Below are 14,796 nucleotides of genomic sequence, written 5' to 3'. Positions count from 1 at the left end.
ACTGCTGTGTGCAAGGGGTGTTGATGATCTAACTCGAATTTATCATACCATTTTCCATGTTATTCCTTCTCACTAACAAAGTTAGTCCGCAAACATTTCATTCTTTCCATGAAAATCCTTTACACTCGGTGTTCATAGCTTTAGTATCAAATTTGCACAGCAAAATTCAAAATGCGTCTTGGCAAATGAAAGGGAGGTGGCCACTCGAAGCTGCCTTGGAGCTGTCTGTTATGCATCTACGCGTAAGTATGACGTAAAAACTGAAATAAACACAATCAGTTTCTTATACTAATTGTGATCACTTTCAGTAGTAATAAAAATTGACCATGACATAAAAGAACATAAATGAAACAAGATGGTGTTAGTATGTTATATTAAAGCAAACTACATAAATAGACATCTTCATAAAAATTACTCAAACCCACCCACCACCACGACTACCAAACACTCGTGACATTTGAATTATTGTGATGCCAAATTAGCTCTTCATCTGTGTTGGGTGACCAGTTAGGTTCAATCCAACCACAATTTAGCAGCTCCTTTGTGCCGCAAAAATTTTCAAGCGAATGGTGGCTTCCCACAACATGATATCTATTTGCATCAAGAGAATAATATAAAATACTTCCCTCGTGGAGTCTAGAGAAGTAGACTTTGTTCTCCATGCCACTACTAACCGGTGCAACTGCAGATAGACAACTGGTATTGCTGATGAACAACATATAACCTCCCAAATTTTCAACTTTAACCCAATTGTTATTGTGATCCAGTCTAAATATCCGAACCCATTGCCCGAGTTTCCCTATAAATATTGATAGAAGCTCTTCGTCACATTCCGCCAAGAAACACTGACTGAATGAAGAACATGGAGCGCGTGTTGCAAGAATATTCCAGTTGACTACGTGTTTGAAATCAAAAACTCCTAAAGTTCCACTTCGATCCAAACAATAGACCGCTTCACGGAAGAAAATTGAATTGCTCCGGCAAGGCTTAAATTCCTTATGCTCTCCGTTAGGGTTGTTGGTCCCACTGAAATAGTTACAAAAAATAAGTTCTCCATTTCCCACTAGGGTAATTGAAGTACTACGGTTCCACCCATCATTGATGCCAAAAAGTAGAGAATCTGGAGAAGTTGGTGTACATGAGAAAGAATAATACTTAAATTGGTAATGTAGTGTGGTCCTACAATGAATTACCTTTTTCGTGAAGGGATTGAAGAAGAATATGGATTTACAGCCTTGGGACATCAATAACCATCCGCTATTTGAAAATCGAATTTTAGCACCCACAAGCAATTCAGAATGGTTAACACCTAATAGAGATTCAGAAAGGTCGATAATATAGTTCTCGTTATTATGCATCGGGTTTATGAAATTGTAGACAGCCTTGTCTTCTTTACAAAAAACTAGCCATGGGGTTAAATAACTGGTTGCCTTAGAAGACATCCTCCAGTTACGTGCAGGCATTGCAGATCGATTTGCTTTACAAATTGCACGAAAATGTATATAGTCCAATGGATGAAGAAAACTAGCTAACGACATCAACAAGTCCTCACAAAGAAATTCGTAATTTATCAATCCTTCTAATCCACCTTGATTTTTCTCTAAAAGTTTACTCTCATTTCCGTTGCATTTCCCGTTCATCTTATTTTCTCCTCCCGTTGTAACAACTAAATTCTTAGTATTTCTCTCTTTGTTGTTTCCTTGTCCATTTGTTGTTATTCTTCTCCTTATTATCCCAATATTTGTGAGTGTACTAGTAGTTACCACCCAATCTGGGGATAAACACGGCCTTGGTGATAGATTCAGACGATGCGAAGACACCATAATACTATTATCTTCCGGGTCAAATTTGAACAAACTCTTCTTACTATCATATAGAGGCATTGTGTAAAAGACACAACCCTTTGTAAGTCCTAATTCGACGGCGGAGTAAGACATTGTGATGTTGTTTCCACTAACGAAGAGAACATGATCACCCAAACTCTTAACTTCCTCCCAAGTCATTGTAGAGAAATCCATCTTAAAGACAAGCACTTGGAGTATTTCATTGTAAAAGGATCCAGGATAATAACGTCTTGTAACCCTAAACAACTGATCATTAGATTTTACAAACTCTGACTGACTCCTAATTCCATCTTCATAAGGGATTTTGCAACAACCATACAAATCAAATTTTCTTATAGCTAGTAGGGTTTCACTATCATCATTGAAATTTCCAACCTCTACAATAAGATCATCATAACAAATTACATATAACTTGTTATTATTAAAACAAATTAGGGTTCTAATAGTACCTTTTCTTGCAGGAAAGTCCTCATGTGTTCTCCAATGTTTGTCTCCAGGTCGACAAAAGAGAAGTAAGTAATAAGAATTGAAACTATTACCACTAGTTTCGTCATCATTATAATCATCATCAATATCAGCATCACAAAGGAATAAAAAAACCATGGAACCTGAAGCAGCAGAAGGAGGGGAAGTCAAAATACAACGATGGAGATGGATACCATGTCGTCGATTGGGTTGGAATTTTTGAATCCAAGGTAAAAGGGTAGGTAATTGAATTGTCTCATAAGAAATTGAATCCAACAACAAACAATCCCCAAATTTCAAATCTAATGATGAGTAAGCATAATGATGATTTTTACTCAGCTTTATTTTCTCATCATCACAGACTATAAGTGACCATTCTGCACGTGCAGAATCAACAAAAGGAGACTTCCAAAAGGATTTGCGACGACTAATTTCATTATCTATGCTCCACTTTGTAACCAGAGACTTCTCATAGTAGAGTACTTTATAGTTCTTATTGTAGAAATATAATTGTTCATCCAAACCATTCTCCATGTTATCAAAAACCGACATCGGAAGAACTGATGAGTGTACAGAGAACCGAACAAGGATGAAGCTTTTCTATGAGTGTACAGAGAACCGAACAAGGATGAAGCTTTTCTTTGTTTCATGATTTATTTTTATCAGGGTTGGGGCTGATTTTTTATAGTAAAAGATTTTGACTTTACGTCTCATATAAGATACGGGAGTGCTACATGTACAAAGTCCTTGACAAAATTCTTGACTTAATGACTCATTTTCACTAAAAGACAAAAATAGATAAAAGTTTTGGAAAATCTTTATATTTATGTTAAGGATTCATATCTTTATGTAAGTTTAGAAAATTTTTTCCTTTTTAAGTTAGAGAATATAAGAATATAGGTAAGTTTCATTAAACCATTTTGTGTAAGTTTTAGAAAATCTTTTCTTTTCGAGTAAGAGAAGAAATTTTTAGTAAATACTATAAATTTTTTAAGTAAGTTCCATTTTGTTTTAATTTACTTTAGGTAAGTTCGATTTTTTTTGGTAAATAGTCATTACTTTAATACTACGTGATAAGTTTTATTTTCTTTTAAGTAAGTTTTATTACAAATAGTTTTATATTTGTAATATTACTTTTTAATTTACTTTTAGGATTAGTTAAGTTTTAATTGAGTTTCATATTAAAAAGGCCGCGGCTTTGGGGAATAAAGAAAATTCTCCGGGGAATAAATTGTCCAGGGAATTCAGATTTTTTTTAAAATTCTCCGGGGAATAAATTTTTATGGGGAATGCAAATTACATTTTTTTTGAAGTTCTCCTCCATGTCATCTGTTCTCTCTGCCACTACATTTTTTCCGGCCGGCAACCTTCAAAAAAAAATTTCTTTTTTATTTTTCTCTCTTCCTCTCTCTCTCTAACACTCCAGCGAAGGGAGACCTTCGCCGGAGATCTGGTCTGTTCATGGTCTGTCCATGGACAGATCGGATCTGGTCTGTCCATGAACAGACCGGATCTGGTCTGTTCATGGACAGACCAGACCTCCGGCGAAGGTCTCCCTTCGTCGGAGTGTTAAAGAGAGAGAGAGGAAGAGAAAATTTTTTTTTTTTTTTTTTTTTATGTTTGGAGGTCGCCGGCCGGCGACCTTCGCCGGAGAAGATGATGAGGTGGCGAGAAGATGAGGTGGTAGAGAGGGGATGAGTTATAGCATCTTCTAAAATTAAAAGCCCCTTAGCAATAAAAAATAAACATAAAAGTCAATCTTATTTGACTAGTTTTAAGAAAAGTCTTTATTCCCCGGAGAATTTTCTTTATTCCCCAAAGCCGCGACCATTAAAAGCAGGAAAAAAAAAGCAGATTAGCCTGGTCAAACCCGGGTTTGGCCCGGCCCGGCCCGGATAGGCCTGGCCTGGGGCAAGTCACGGTCCCGGGCTGGGCCATAGGTTTAGCCAACCCGGGACCGGCCCGGCCCGGGGCTATTCCAGCCCGGATTGCTTGGGCCCGGCCCGCAACCCGGCCTGGACCGTTCTATTCCAGGTCGGGCCGGCCCGTCCCGGCCTTTTGAGCACCACTACTTTGAGGTTACGGATGATCATCCACTTGAATTTAGGGTGAGAGTTTTTGGAGAAAAATATGGTAGATTTATTGTAGTTGATCATTTGCCCTGAAGCATCACAGAAACTTTTGAGGATTTGTTTGAGGTTATAGATGTTTTCAAGTGTGTTATGGCCAAATATGATGCAGTCATCTGCAAAAAGAAGGTGTTTAATGGTAATGTTAGAGTTGGGATTAAGAAAACCTATGAACTGGTTGGAATTGCTATTGTTTTCTAGATGTCTGCTCAGACCTTCCATGGCTATGGTGAATTTTGATGAGACGTGAAAATGTCTCATTTGAATCTCTTAACTCTGGTTAGTTAGTCCAATTCGAGCTGTTACTCTGATTTTTTGCTTGATTTTCTTTCTCAGGTGTCTTTTACGGAGTTCAGGGTGAAAAACGGATAAAAGTCGGAGAAATGCAGACTAGGGGTATTTTGGTCATTTTGTGATTCTGATCTCATGATCAGTATTAGTGCTCGGATGGAAAGTAGAGTCCAAGACGAACCCATAGGCGAAAACGGAAGTCAAATCGGAGTCCGGATGAATAAATTAGAGCAAGTCAAAGTTCGGGTCAAATTTGGTATACTAAAAGTCAAGAGGGACACGTGGCATGCATCCGGCAAGGAATCGAATGAACCAGGGGATACGCGGGCTACTGTCTGTCACGTCCAGGGGTACACCAAGCTGTACGCGTGACCCGGCCCAACCCGACTCGATGACGTCAGCTGACGTCATCATCTTCTTCATCCTTTTATAACCGAGAGCTGTTTTGAAAAGGAGATATTTTGAATTTTCAAAATTGAAACAGAAATGGAAAGAAGATAAGAGAAGAAATGGAAAGAAGATAAGAGGCTGAAGAAGGAAAGTGAGATAAAGATGAAACCGAGAATGGAAGGAAATTTGTTGTTTAACCGGGAAGGAAAGAAATGGTGGAAAGAGGAGTTGGGACGTTTTATTCTCGGCTATAAGAACAGAGAGCTCGAAACAGAAGAGGTATCTCTCGACGGCTAAAACATAACAGAGAAAGAATTTTAGAGAGAGAAACCGACGGCCAGAAAACAGAGGTTAGAGAGAGAGAGACCGAGATCAACATCATCCATCTTTCATCTTCATCTCCTTTTCTTTTAGTGACAGAGAGAAAAAGTTGAAGAAAGATTAGACAGAAACCAGGGTTTAAGAGAGAGAAAGAAACAGAGACAGATTTCTCATCATCATCACCTTTTCTTTTTCTTGTTTTTTTTCTTTTATGTAATTTTTTTCTTAGTGAGAGAGAAAGAGGTTACAGAGAGAGATAGAAACAGGGAGTTGTGGAGAGATTGTGTAGAGAGAGAAATTACAAAACAAAGAAAGAAAAAAAAAAGAAGTTCTCGGATTTTGGTTATTTATTGTTATTGATTTACTGTATTCTTAGTGAGGAAGATAATACAGAAAGTTCTAATAGAGAGAAAGAGATTAAGAAAAAAAAAGGGGAAACAGAAAGTGTAGAGAGAGAAAGAGAATTGGAGAAGGTGAGAAAACAGGTGAGAAAAGAATTTTCTCACGAGGAAAATACTTCCGGGAAGACGAGAAAATCGTTTTCCCAGAGGGCGCGTTTGGCAGAACAGTGGAAAATCAGCAGGAAATTATTTCCAGCAAAGAAAAAGTTTGTTTTCTCTTCTCTCTCTTTATTTTATTTTCCGATTTCTTTTATATAATGTCCATGAGTAACTAATTTTTCTATCTAGGGTTTTAGATGAAGTTTCAATAATTATTCTAATGATTAATTTATTACAGTTTTTATTATTTTAACGATAATATCTTCCGGGTTTTTAGACCATCCATGGACTGAAAACCTGAGTTATACAAAGAACAATCGAATTAGACCAAATTAATTTGTCCTTAGAATTGTTAGGAAAACGGATTCGAAAACCCTAGGTTCCCTTTATTTGAATATCACTTTAGAATTATTTAAATTTTAATTGTTATTCATCTTATTAAAGAAAAAATATTATCAATCAAACCATTTCTTGAAAACCTAATAGTTTTAAGATTAGAATTGAAATTCGGCTTAGTCTCTGAGGAACGAACCGGTCTTACCGGAAATTATTACAACTTGACACCCGTGCACTTGCGGGTGTAGACCTATTTAGGGTAACCTTTCTAGGCCCATCAAGTTTTTGGCGCCGCTGCCGGGGACTTAGTTTGAATTGAATCTAATTTTATTTCTATTTTTGGTAAATTTTTATTTTTGGACACTTTGACTTGCTTTTCCATTTTTGGTGTGTAGAACGCTAAGGAGCGAAGGAAAAGGCGCAACAAGGAGAGGAGCTCAAGAAGGAAGATTTACATTTTATTTTTAGTAATTTTTTTATTTTTGGTGAGAGAGAGACTTTTAGACTTTCTAGTTTTTATTTTTGGTATTAAAGTTTTGACCCTAAATTGGAGGGCTTTATAATTTGTAACCGAAAACCAAAATCGAAGCCTCGGGTTGGAACACTCAAGGGGAGAGTGGCCCGGGTCGTCTGCAAGGGTCATCGCCCGTCTGGAACGGGAGGTAATTTCTCTAATCACCCACGAAGCCCCTGTCAGTGGGTATTTGCGTGTTTTGTGTGCCTAATTGTTTTGATCGAATTGCTTAGTGTAAGCATTCTAGTAAGGGCAATAACCCAATTGAAAGAAAGGAGACGGATTTCATCACCGTTCTCTTGCCCAAATAGGTAACAACATTCACGATCCCAAACTTCACTTAAAATCTAAAATTTGATTTAGACATCAGCCCCTAAGGTGACGAGCTCATAGGATCTTTGAAACAATTCAGGGACTTGATTTTTATTTGGGCATTCCTAAAGGGAAAGTTCATTCAACTCTTTATAAGGTCGCCTCGAGAAGAGGAAACGTTACCAGGTTGGACGGCTATCACAACGTTTATCGTTGGTCGTCTCCAAGAGTTGTTTGATCGTAGTACTTGGACGGAATAACCCTCATAAACATTATAGTTCAAGTTTTGTAACGAAGTAGGAGCTGTCTAGATTTTTAAGGGAAATCTGACCAACTTGTCTTTCGTCTAGATTCTGTTTAGGTTGCTTGGTGGAGTCAGACTGATTGTGTTTGCTTTCCTCTAGGGTCTTCGTAGTGATTCCTCGGTTTTCGTTTTAAAAAAAAAAAAAGTTTTTGAGAATATCCTTGGTCATTGGGCTCTAGTTTATGCCCGATAGATACCGTGATAAGAGAGGTCATTTCATTAGTAGAGAAACTCATCTAAGTAATCTTCTAGCCAATCTCTCTTTGAGTGACACTATGGGTGAAAATCTAAACCAAGCCAGGGATGGAAATCCACCTATGACACTCAGGGATTACATGAACCCTACTAGAACATCTCAACCATCATGCATACAGTTACCCCACTCCACGGCTCACTTTGAGTTAAAGCCGAGCATTATCCAAATGCTCCCACTCTTTCGTGGAGTTGAGAACGAGAATCCCTACCACCATGTTAGGGATTTTGAAGAAATCTGTGGGACTATAAGATTCCCCAATATGTCTGATGAAATAGTGAAGCTTAGGTTGTTCCCTTTCTCTTTGAGAGAGAAAGCAAAATCTTGGTTGTATGCCTTACAACCTCATTCCATCACCACATGGGAAGAATTAACCAGTTTATTCCTTCTGAAATTCTTTCCCAAGCACAAAACCACCGCTTTAAGGCAAAGTCTTAATAATTTTGTGCAACAAGAAGGAGAGTCTCTCTACAATTATCTAGAGAGATTTAAAGAACTGGAACTACAGTGTCCACACCATGGTTATGAAAAGAGTAGACTAGTCCAATTTCTCTATGACGGACTAAACTATCCCACTACATCCATGGTAGAGTCATTCTGTGGTGGCGGATTTACTTATAAATCCGTCGATGACTGCATGGCGTTTCTAGAAGATCTAGCTGAGAAATCCCACCAATGGGAAACTTCTAGAGGACCTCCTACTAGGGTAAATCCTACTCCAAATAAAGGCGGCATCTATAGAGTTGATGAGTCCGAACTTAAACTCGCCGCCATGACGAGAAGGATAGAAGCCCTAGAGCTTGGTCAACCTAAGGCAGTTAGGGAGGATCCCACTCAGGTCATGAGTGTTGGAAATGAATCCATCTCTTATCCGTGCTCCGTCTGTGGAGACCCATCTCATACAGGGAATAAGTGTACCCTATTCTTTGTTTCTGACGAAAAAGAGCAAGCTAATGCTCTTTATCTAAACTCTAGGCAAGATAACCGTCAGAAATATGATCCTTACTCAAACACTTATAATCCGGGTTGGAGAAATCACCCCAATTTTGCTTGGTCCAAGGGTCAAAATCAGGGTCAGGTTAGTAGCTCCATGAACCCTCCTGGGTTTAATGCTCCTAGGAATCCTTTTGCTCAAAATCAGGGTCAATCTAGTACCCAATATCCTTCTCAAAACAGTGAGTCTTTAGAGGAAATCATGAAGCAACTAGCTAAAGCCCATAAAGAGTCTTTACAACAGACCAACCAGTCTATACAACAGACCAACCAGGCTTTACAACAGACTAACCAGACTGTACAAGAGACCAACCAGGCTGTAACTAGTTTAAGAACCGAGGTAGGTCAACTTAGAGAAGCCCTTAGGCAGAGAGAACAGGGTAGGTTTCCTAGTCAACCAGAACCAAACCCGAGGGGTAAACAGTCGATGGACCAGGCCAATGCAGTAACCACCCTTAGAAGTGGTAGGGTAATTGATAATAAGGTAGGAGTTCCCGAAGATAGTGAACCAAACTCTGAACAACCCACCTTATCAACTAGTATCCCTAGCAAAGAGCCTGAGAAGACTTCTGAGTCTGAAAACCCACCCATTGTACCTGAGCCATATGTTCCTAGAGCCCCATATCCTCAGCGTTTGGTAGAACTAAAGAAGAAGACTCAGTTTGAGGAGATAATGGAAATGTTCAAACAGGTTAGCATTAACATTCCATTACTAGATGCTATTAAACAAATCCCAGCTTACGCTAAGTTCCTTAAAGACCTATGTACTAGGAAGCGTAAGATGAATGTGCATAAGAAAGTCTTCTTGACTAATCAAGTCAGCTCTATTCTCCAGCAAACCCTTCCAACTAAGTATAAAGACCCGGGAAGCCCTACCTTACCTTGCACTATAGGGGAACATGAGATCGAACGAGCATTATTAGATCTAGGTGCCAGTGTTAACCTACTTCCTTACTCGGTTTACTTACAGTTAGGGTTAGGAGAAATAAAACCCACTTCTATAGTTCTCCAGTTGGCAGATCGGTCTGTTAGGCATCCACGTGGGATAGTGGAAGATGTTTTGATAAAAGTAGGTGAATTCATCTTTCCGGTAGATTTCATCATCTTAGATACTGAACCAGTCAGTGATACCCAAAACCAAATTCCCGTCATTTTAGGACGACCATTCTTAGCTACATCTGATGCTGTCATATCCTGTAGGAGTGGAGTTATAAAATTATCTTTTGGAAACATGACTGTAGAGATGAACATCTTTAAGGCTGGACTTTTCCCTGATGATGTTAATGATTTTAGTGAGATGAACCTAATAGATATGTTCGTTCAGGATTCTTTACCTGAGACTTTATCCGAGGATCCTTTAGAAACATTGTTGGCTCATTTTGGCTTAGACTTTGATGAGGAGGGAAGTATCAATGAGGTGAATGCTTTGTTAGATTCTACCCCATTATTGGATACTAATAAGTGGAAAGCAAAAACTGAACTCCTCATTGAGTCCGAGCCAATTGACTCGCCAACTGTAGAGACGAACCAACTATCATCCACCAGTGAGTCCAGTGGTCCTTCTATCCCAGAGTTGCCTCCATCCACAGAGAAACAACCTTCCTTAGAATTGAAACCCTTGCCTGAGAACTTAAAGTATTCGTTTCTAGGCCCATCTGAAACTTTACCTGTCATTATTGCTTCTGAGTTAGAAAAAGAACAGGAAAGTAGATTGCTAGATGTCCTTAGAAACCACAAAGAGGCTTTAGGGTGGTCAATAGCCGATTTAAAGGGTATAAGTCCTTCTGTTTGCATGCACCATATCTACCTAGAGGAAGATGCTAAACCGTCTAGGGAAATGCAACGTAGACTTAACCCTCACATGAAGGAGGTTGTTAGAGCTGAAGTCCTGAAATTGTTAGGAGCGGGTATCATATACCCTATTTCAGATAGTATTTGGGTCAGTCCTGTTCAAACTGTACCCAAGAAATCAGGCATTACTGTAGTCAAGAACGATTCAAATGAGTTAATACCCACCAGGATGACCACTGGGTGGCGTGTTTGTGTTGACTACAGGAAATTGAACACGGTCACGAGGAAAGACCATTTTCCTCTTCCTTTCATTGATCAGATGCTAGAAAGACTAGCTGGGCATAGCTACTATTGTTTCTTAGATGGCTATTCTGGCTATAATCAGATCCCAATAGCCCCTGAAGACCAAGAGAAAACCACTTTCACTTGTCCATTTGGAACTTATGCTTATCGTCGGATGCCTTTTGGGTTGTGTAATGCACCCGCTACATTTCAACGATGCATGATGAGCATATTTTCAGATATGGTAGAGAGGTTTCTCGAGGTCTTTATGGATGATTTTTCAGTCTTTGGCTCATCATTCGATCAGTGTCTGCATCACCTCACACTCGTGTTGGTTCGATGCAAAGAGAAGAACCTTGTTCTCAATTGGGAGAAATGTCATTTTATGGTTCGCTCAGGAATAGTCTTAGGGCATGTCATTTCTGAAAAGGGCATTGAAGTAGATAAGGCTAAAGTAGAGTTGATAAAGAGCCTTCCAGTCCCTAAAACGGTCAAAGATATTCGATCGTTTTTAGGACATGCTGGATTTTATCGACGGTTTATTAAAGATTTCAGCAAGATATCTAGACCTCTTTGTAATCTTTTGGCAAAAGAGAACAAATTTGTCTTCGATGAGCCTTGTTTAGAAGCCTTTGAGAAACTCAAACTTATGCTTACTTCCGCCCCTATTGTTCAACCTCCCAACTGGAGTACTCCATTTGAGATCATGTGCGATGCATCTGATTATGCCATTGGAGTCGTGTTAGGTCAACGTGAGAATAAACTTCTTCACGTTATATACTATGCCAGTAAGACGTTGAACGATGCACAGCTAAACTACTCTACCACTGAAAAAGAGTTGTTAGCTGTAGTGTATGCCCTAGAGAAATTTAGATCATATCTTGTGGGTTCTAAGGTCATCATATTCTCTGATCACGCTGCATTAAAATATCTCCTTTCTAAAAAGGATGCAAAACCTAGGCTGATTAGATGGATACTCTTGCTACAGGAATTTGACATAGAGATTCGGGACAAAAAGGGTTCCGAGAATCTAGTAGCAGACCACTTGTCTAGACTTGTAGTCGAGTCTGTAGAAGACAAGTTACCCATGAGAGAGAGCTTTCCTGATGAGCAACTTTTTAGTGTCTCCCAATTACCTTGGTTTGCTGATATAGTAAACTATCTTGCTACTGGTCAAATGCCCAAACACTGGACCAAGCAAGATCGTGATAAATTTCTATCCGAGGTAAAACGGTTCTTCTGGGACGATCCATACTTGTTCAAGTATTGTCCCGATCAGATCATTAGGAGGTGTGTTCCTGATAGTGAACAGTCCAAAATCATTTCCTTTTGTCATGATCATGCATGTGGAGGGCATTTTAGTGGTAAGAAGACGGCCGCAAAAATTCTACAATGTGGTTTTTACTGGCCGTCTATTTTTAAGGACACCCATGCATATTGTCTGGCGTGTGAACGATGCCAGAAGTTGGGAAGCATTTCTCGTAGGAACATGATGCCCCTTAATCCTATTTTGGTAGTTGAGGTCTTCGATGTGTGGGGCATCGATTTCATGGGTCCCTTCCCAAATTCATTTGGAAATCTGTACATCCTAGTGGCAGTTGACTATGTGTCAAAGTGGATAGAGGCGGTTGCTTCCAAAACGAATGATCACAAAGTTGTGATCAATTTCTTGAAGGAAAACATATTTTCACGTTTTGGTACACCGCGGGCAATCATTAGTGATGGGGGCACACACTTTTGTAATAGGCAGTTTGAGCTTTTAATGAAAAAATATGGTATTACCCATAAAGTGTCTACCCCATATCATCCACAGACTAGTGGTCAAGTCGAGGTATCGAATAGGGAGATTAAACGCATCCTGGAAAAAACGGTTAACACCAATAGGAAGGATTGGTCTTTACGACTAACCGATGCACTATGGGCCTATCGTACATCGTTTAAGACCCCTATTGGAATGTCTCCATATAGACTAGTGTATGGCAGAGCATGCCACTTACCCGTTGAGTTAGAGCATAGAGCATATTGGGCTATCAAGCAGTTGAATTTTTCGCTTGACAAAGCGGGTAGAGAGAGAAAGTTGCAACTCAGTGAGTTGGAGGAGTTGAGAAATGATGCATATGAGAGTGCTAGGTTGTATAAGCATAAAATGAAAATGTTTCATGATAAAAATATTTTAAGAAAAACATTTTCACCGGGTCAGAAAGTTTTATTATATAACACACGCTTGCATTTATTTCCTGGGAAACTCCGTTCTAGATGGTCAGGACCTTTCACGGTCAAGTTTGTTTATCCTTATGGTGCGGTTGACATTGAAGACAAAAATGGTAGTGTGTCCAAAGTGAATGGACAACGGCTAAAACCATTTTTAGAGATGTTGAACGATACAGAGGATGTTTCTATCGAAGATCCTGTCTATCCAGACTGATCTGCTATGATCAGTTTCGTCTGGCTGAAGACGTTAAACTTAGCGCTTTCTGGGAGGCAACCCATGCATAGGACTTCCGAATCTGGTAACATCTTTCCTTACATCCTATTATTTCTGCATAGTCTTCAGAACATTGAGGACAATGTTCGGTTTAAGTTTGGGGATAGGGGATTGAATTTTTAGTCCTTATTTCAAAAATTCAAAAGGGTTCAAAATTTTTATTTTTGGATTGAAAATGTGAGTCTAGTTGTTTTTGCTTGTTAATAGTTATAGAGTCTAGTTCGTCAGACTATCCGTTTGCTAAAGGTTTTTCCATGAATTTCGAGTCTTGAAGTTGTCTGTGCACTAGCCATGTGAGTGTTAGATAGGTGAAGAGTGGATTTTTCTGAGAGAACCTGATTAATCATTAGTGGAGACTTAACCTATGTGAGATTCTGAGCCTTTCTTGTTGTTTTGAGTGATCTCTTCTGAGCTAATTCCGAGTAGAGTGAAGAGCTACTCAACCTCGCAATATTCATTAGAACTCATTTGATCTCCTGAGTTCAAATTTTACAACCACTAGGGATGTCATCAGGAAGTAAACCCTTCTCTTGTAGTCTGAGAAACTTGAAAGCAATGTCAACTAGAGGAAAATAGATCTCATCCATCATTTAGAACCCTGAGAATAAGACATAAAGCAAAGTGGAGAAAAGTATACCCAAGGAAATTGTTGAGAAAGTACGTCGTGTATTTTGAGTTGTATTACCAGAGAAAAAAAAAAAAAAAAAAATAGAAAAAAAAAAAAAAAATGTTTATGTAGTTTTATTTAAGTGTTTATCCCTTGAAGTAATTCTTGAAGATTTGAAGACGTCGAGTTCTCAGGAGTTCTAGTCACATCATCATTATAGTCTATTGACCTCTAGGAAGCATTGTTAGATAGTTGATCAGGTGAGAAGAGTTGGTTAACTTCCCCATTCTGTATTAGTGGTTGTTTCCTTTCTATGAGATCAGTCGTTTACCAAAAATTTAGTCCGTCTTTTGTAATGTGTTGAGTTTTTCTTCATGCTCATACTCGCACATTGAGTGAAACATTTCTGAGTGACTTTAATTTTTGAGTGTATGACCGTAAGGTAGCAGTCGAGGCGAAATGTATTGAGAAGGTACTCGAGGTCTTGTCTGTTTGGAACCGAAATGATACTCATATTGGCTGGTCATGTGCACTTTAGGTCTTGATTACTAGTGAAGGGATTTTTAGCCGTTGTATGGTTTGGTCAACTTTGATCTCATCTCTATTAACTTTCGAAAACTTACCGGATAACATATTTAGTCCATACCATATTTAGACCCTTCTGCATTTTTGAAATTTTTGAATTTTGTGGGTAGATTCACTGCAAACCCTCACGAGACAAAACTCGTCCTTTAGGGTAACCTAGAGGTTTAACGGCTTGTTGCACGTGCTAAGTGCAATCGTGATTCCCTACGAAAGTGGTGAACTGGGCTTGGTTGTATTTTTCTGTTTTGCTCGAGGACTAGCAAAATCTAAGTTTGGGGATGTTTTGATGAGACGTGAAAATGTCTCATTTGAATCTCTTAACTCTGGTTAGTTAGTCCAATTCGAGCTGTTACTCTGATTATTTGCTTGATTTTCTTTCTCAGGTGTCTTTTAC

The 14,796-nt window shown here is 38.9% G+C and overlaps 2 protein-coding genes across 5 annotated transcripts; one reads left to right on the top strand and one right to left on the bottom strand.

Moving 5' to 3' along the window:
- Positions 1–311: 311 nt before the first annotated feature.
- Positions 312–3,031, bottom strand: LOC147532125 (uncharacterized). Of its 4 annotated transcripts, XM_086647577.1 has the most exons (3): positions 2,294–2,939; positions 1,194–2,221; positions 312–1,026 (listed from the first exon to the last, which is right to left on the bottom strand). In XM_086647577.1, exons 1-3 carry the CDS (start codon positions 2,859–2,861, stop codon positions 1,009–1,011), a joined length of 1,614 nt encoding a protein of 537 aa, XP_086503703.1. In that variant the 5' UTR covers positions 2,862–2,939; the 3' UTR covers positions 312–1,008. The 4 variants fall into 4 exon arrangements, with proteins under 4 accessions (XP_086503703.1, XP_086503702.1, XP_086503701.1 ...); XM_086647576.1 differs by having other exon boundaries at positions 1,194–3,031; XM_086647575.1 differs by having other exon boundaries at positions 312–1,120; positions 1,194–2,995.
- Positions 3,032–6,637: 3,606 nt separating this feature from the next.
- Positions 6,638–13,150, top strand: LOC147532124 (uncharacterized). Its single transcript, XM_086649905.1, has 3 exons — positions 6,638–10,058; positions 10,173–10,690; positions 11,156–13,150. Exons 1-3 carry the CDS (start codon positions 7,589–7,591, stop codon positions 13,148–13,150), a joined length of 4,983 nt encoding a protein of 1,660 aa, XP_086506031.1. The 5' UTR covers positions 6,638–7,588.
- The last annotated feature ends 1,646 nt before the right edge of the window (positions 13,151–14,796 follow it).

Source organism: Eschscholzia californica, unplaced genomic scaffold (genome assembly GCF_041429995.1).
Source record: "Eschscholzia californica isolate CP2 unplaced genomic scaffold, dmEscCali1.0.p SCAF_6, whole genome shotgun sequence".
NCBI classification, from domain to species: domain Eukaryota; kingdom Viridiplantae; phylum Streptophyta; class Magnoliopsida; order Ranunculales; family Papaveraceae; genus Eschscholzia; species Eschscholzia californica.
Note: the sequence above shows the minus strand (reverse complement) of the source record. Positions and strands in the feature narration are given on the sequence as shown.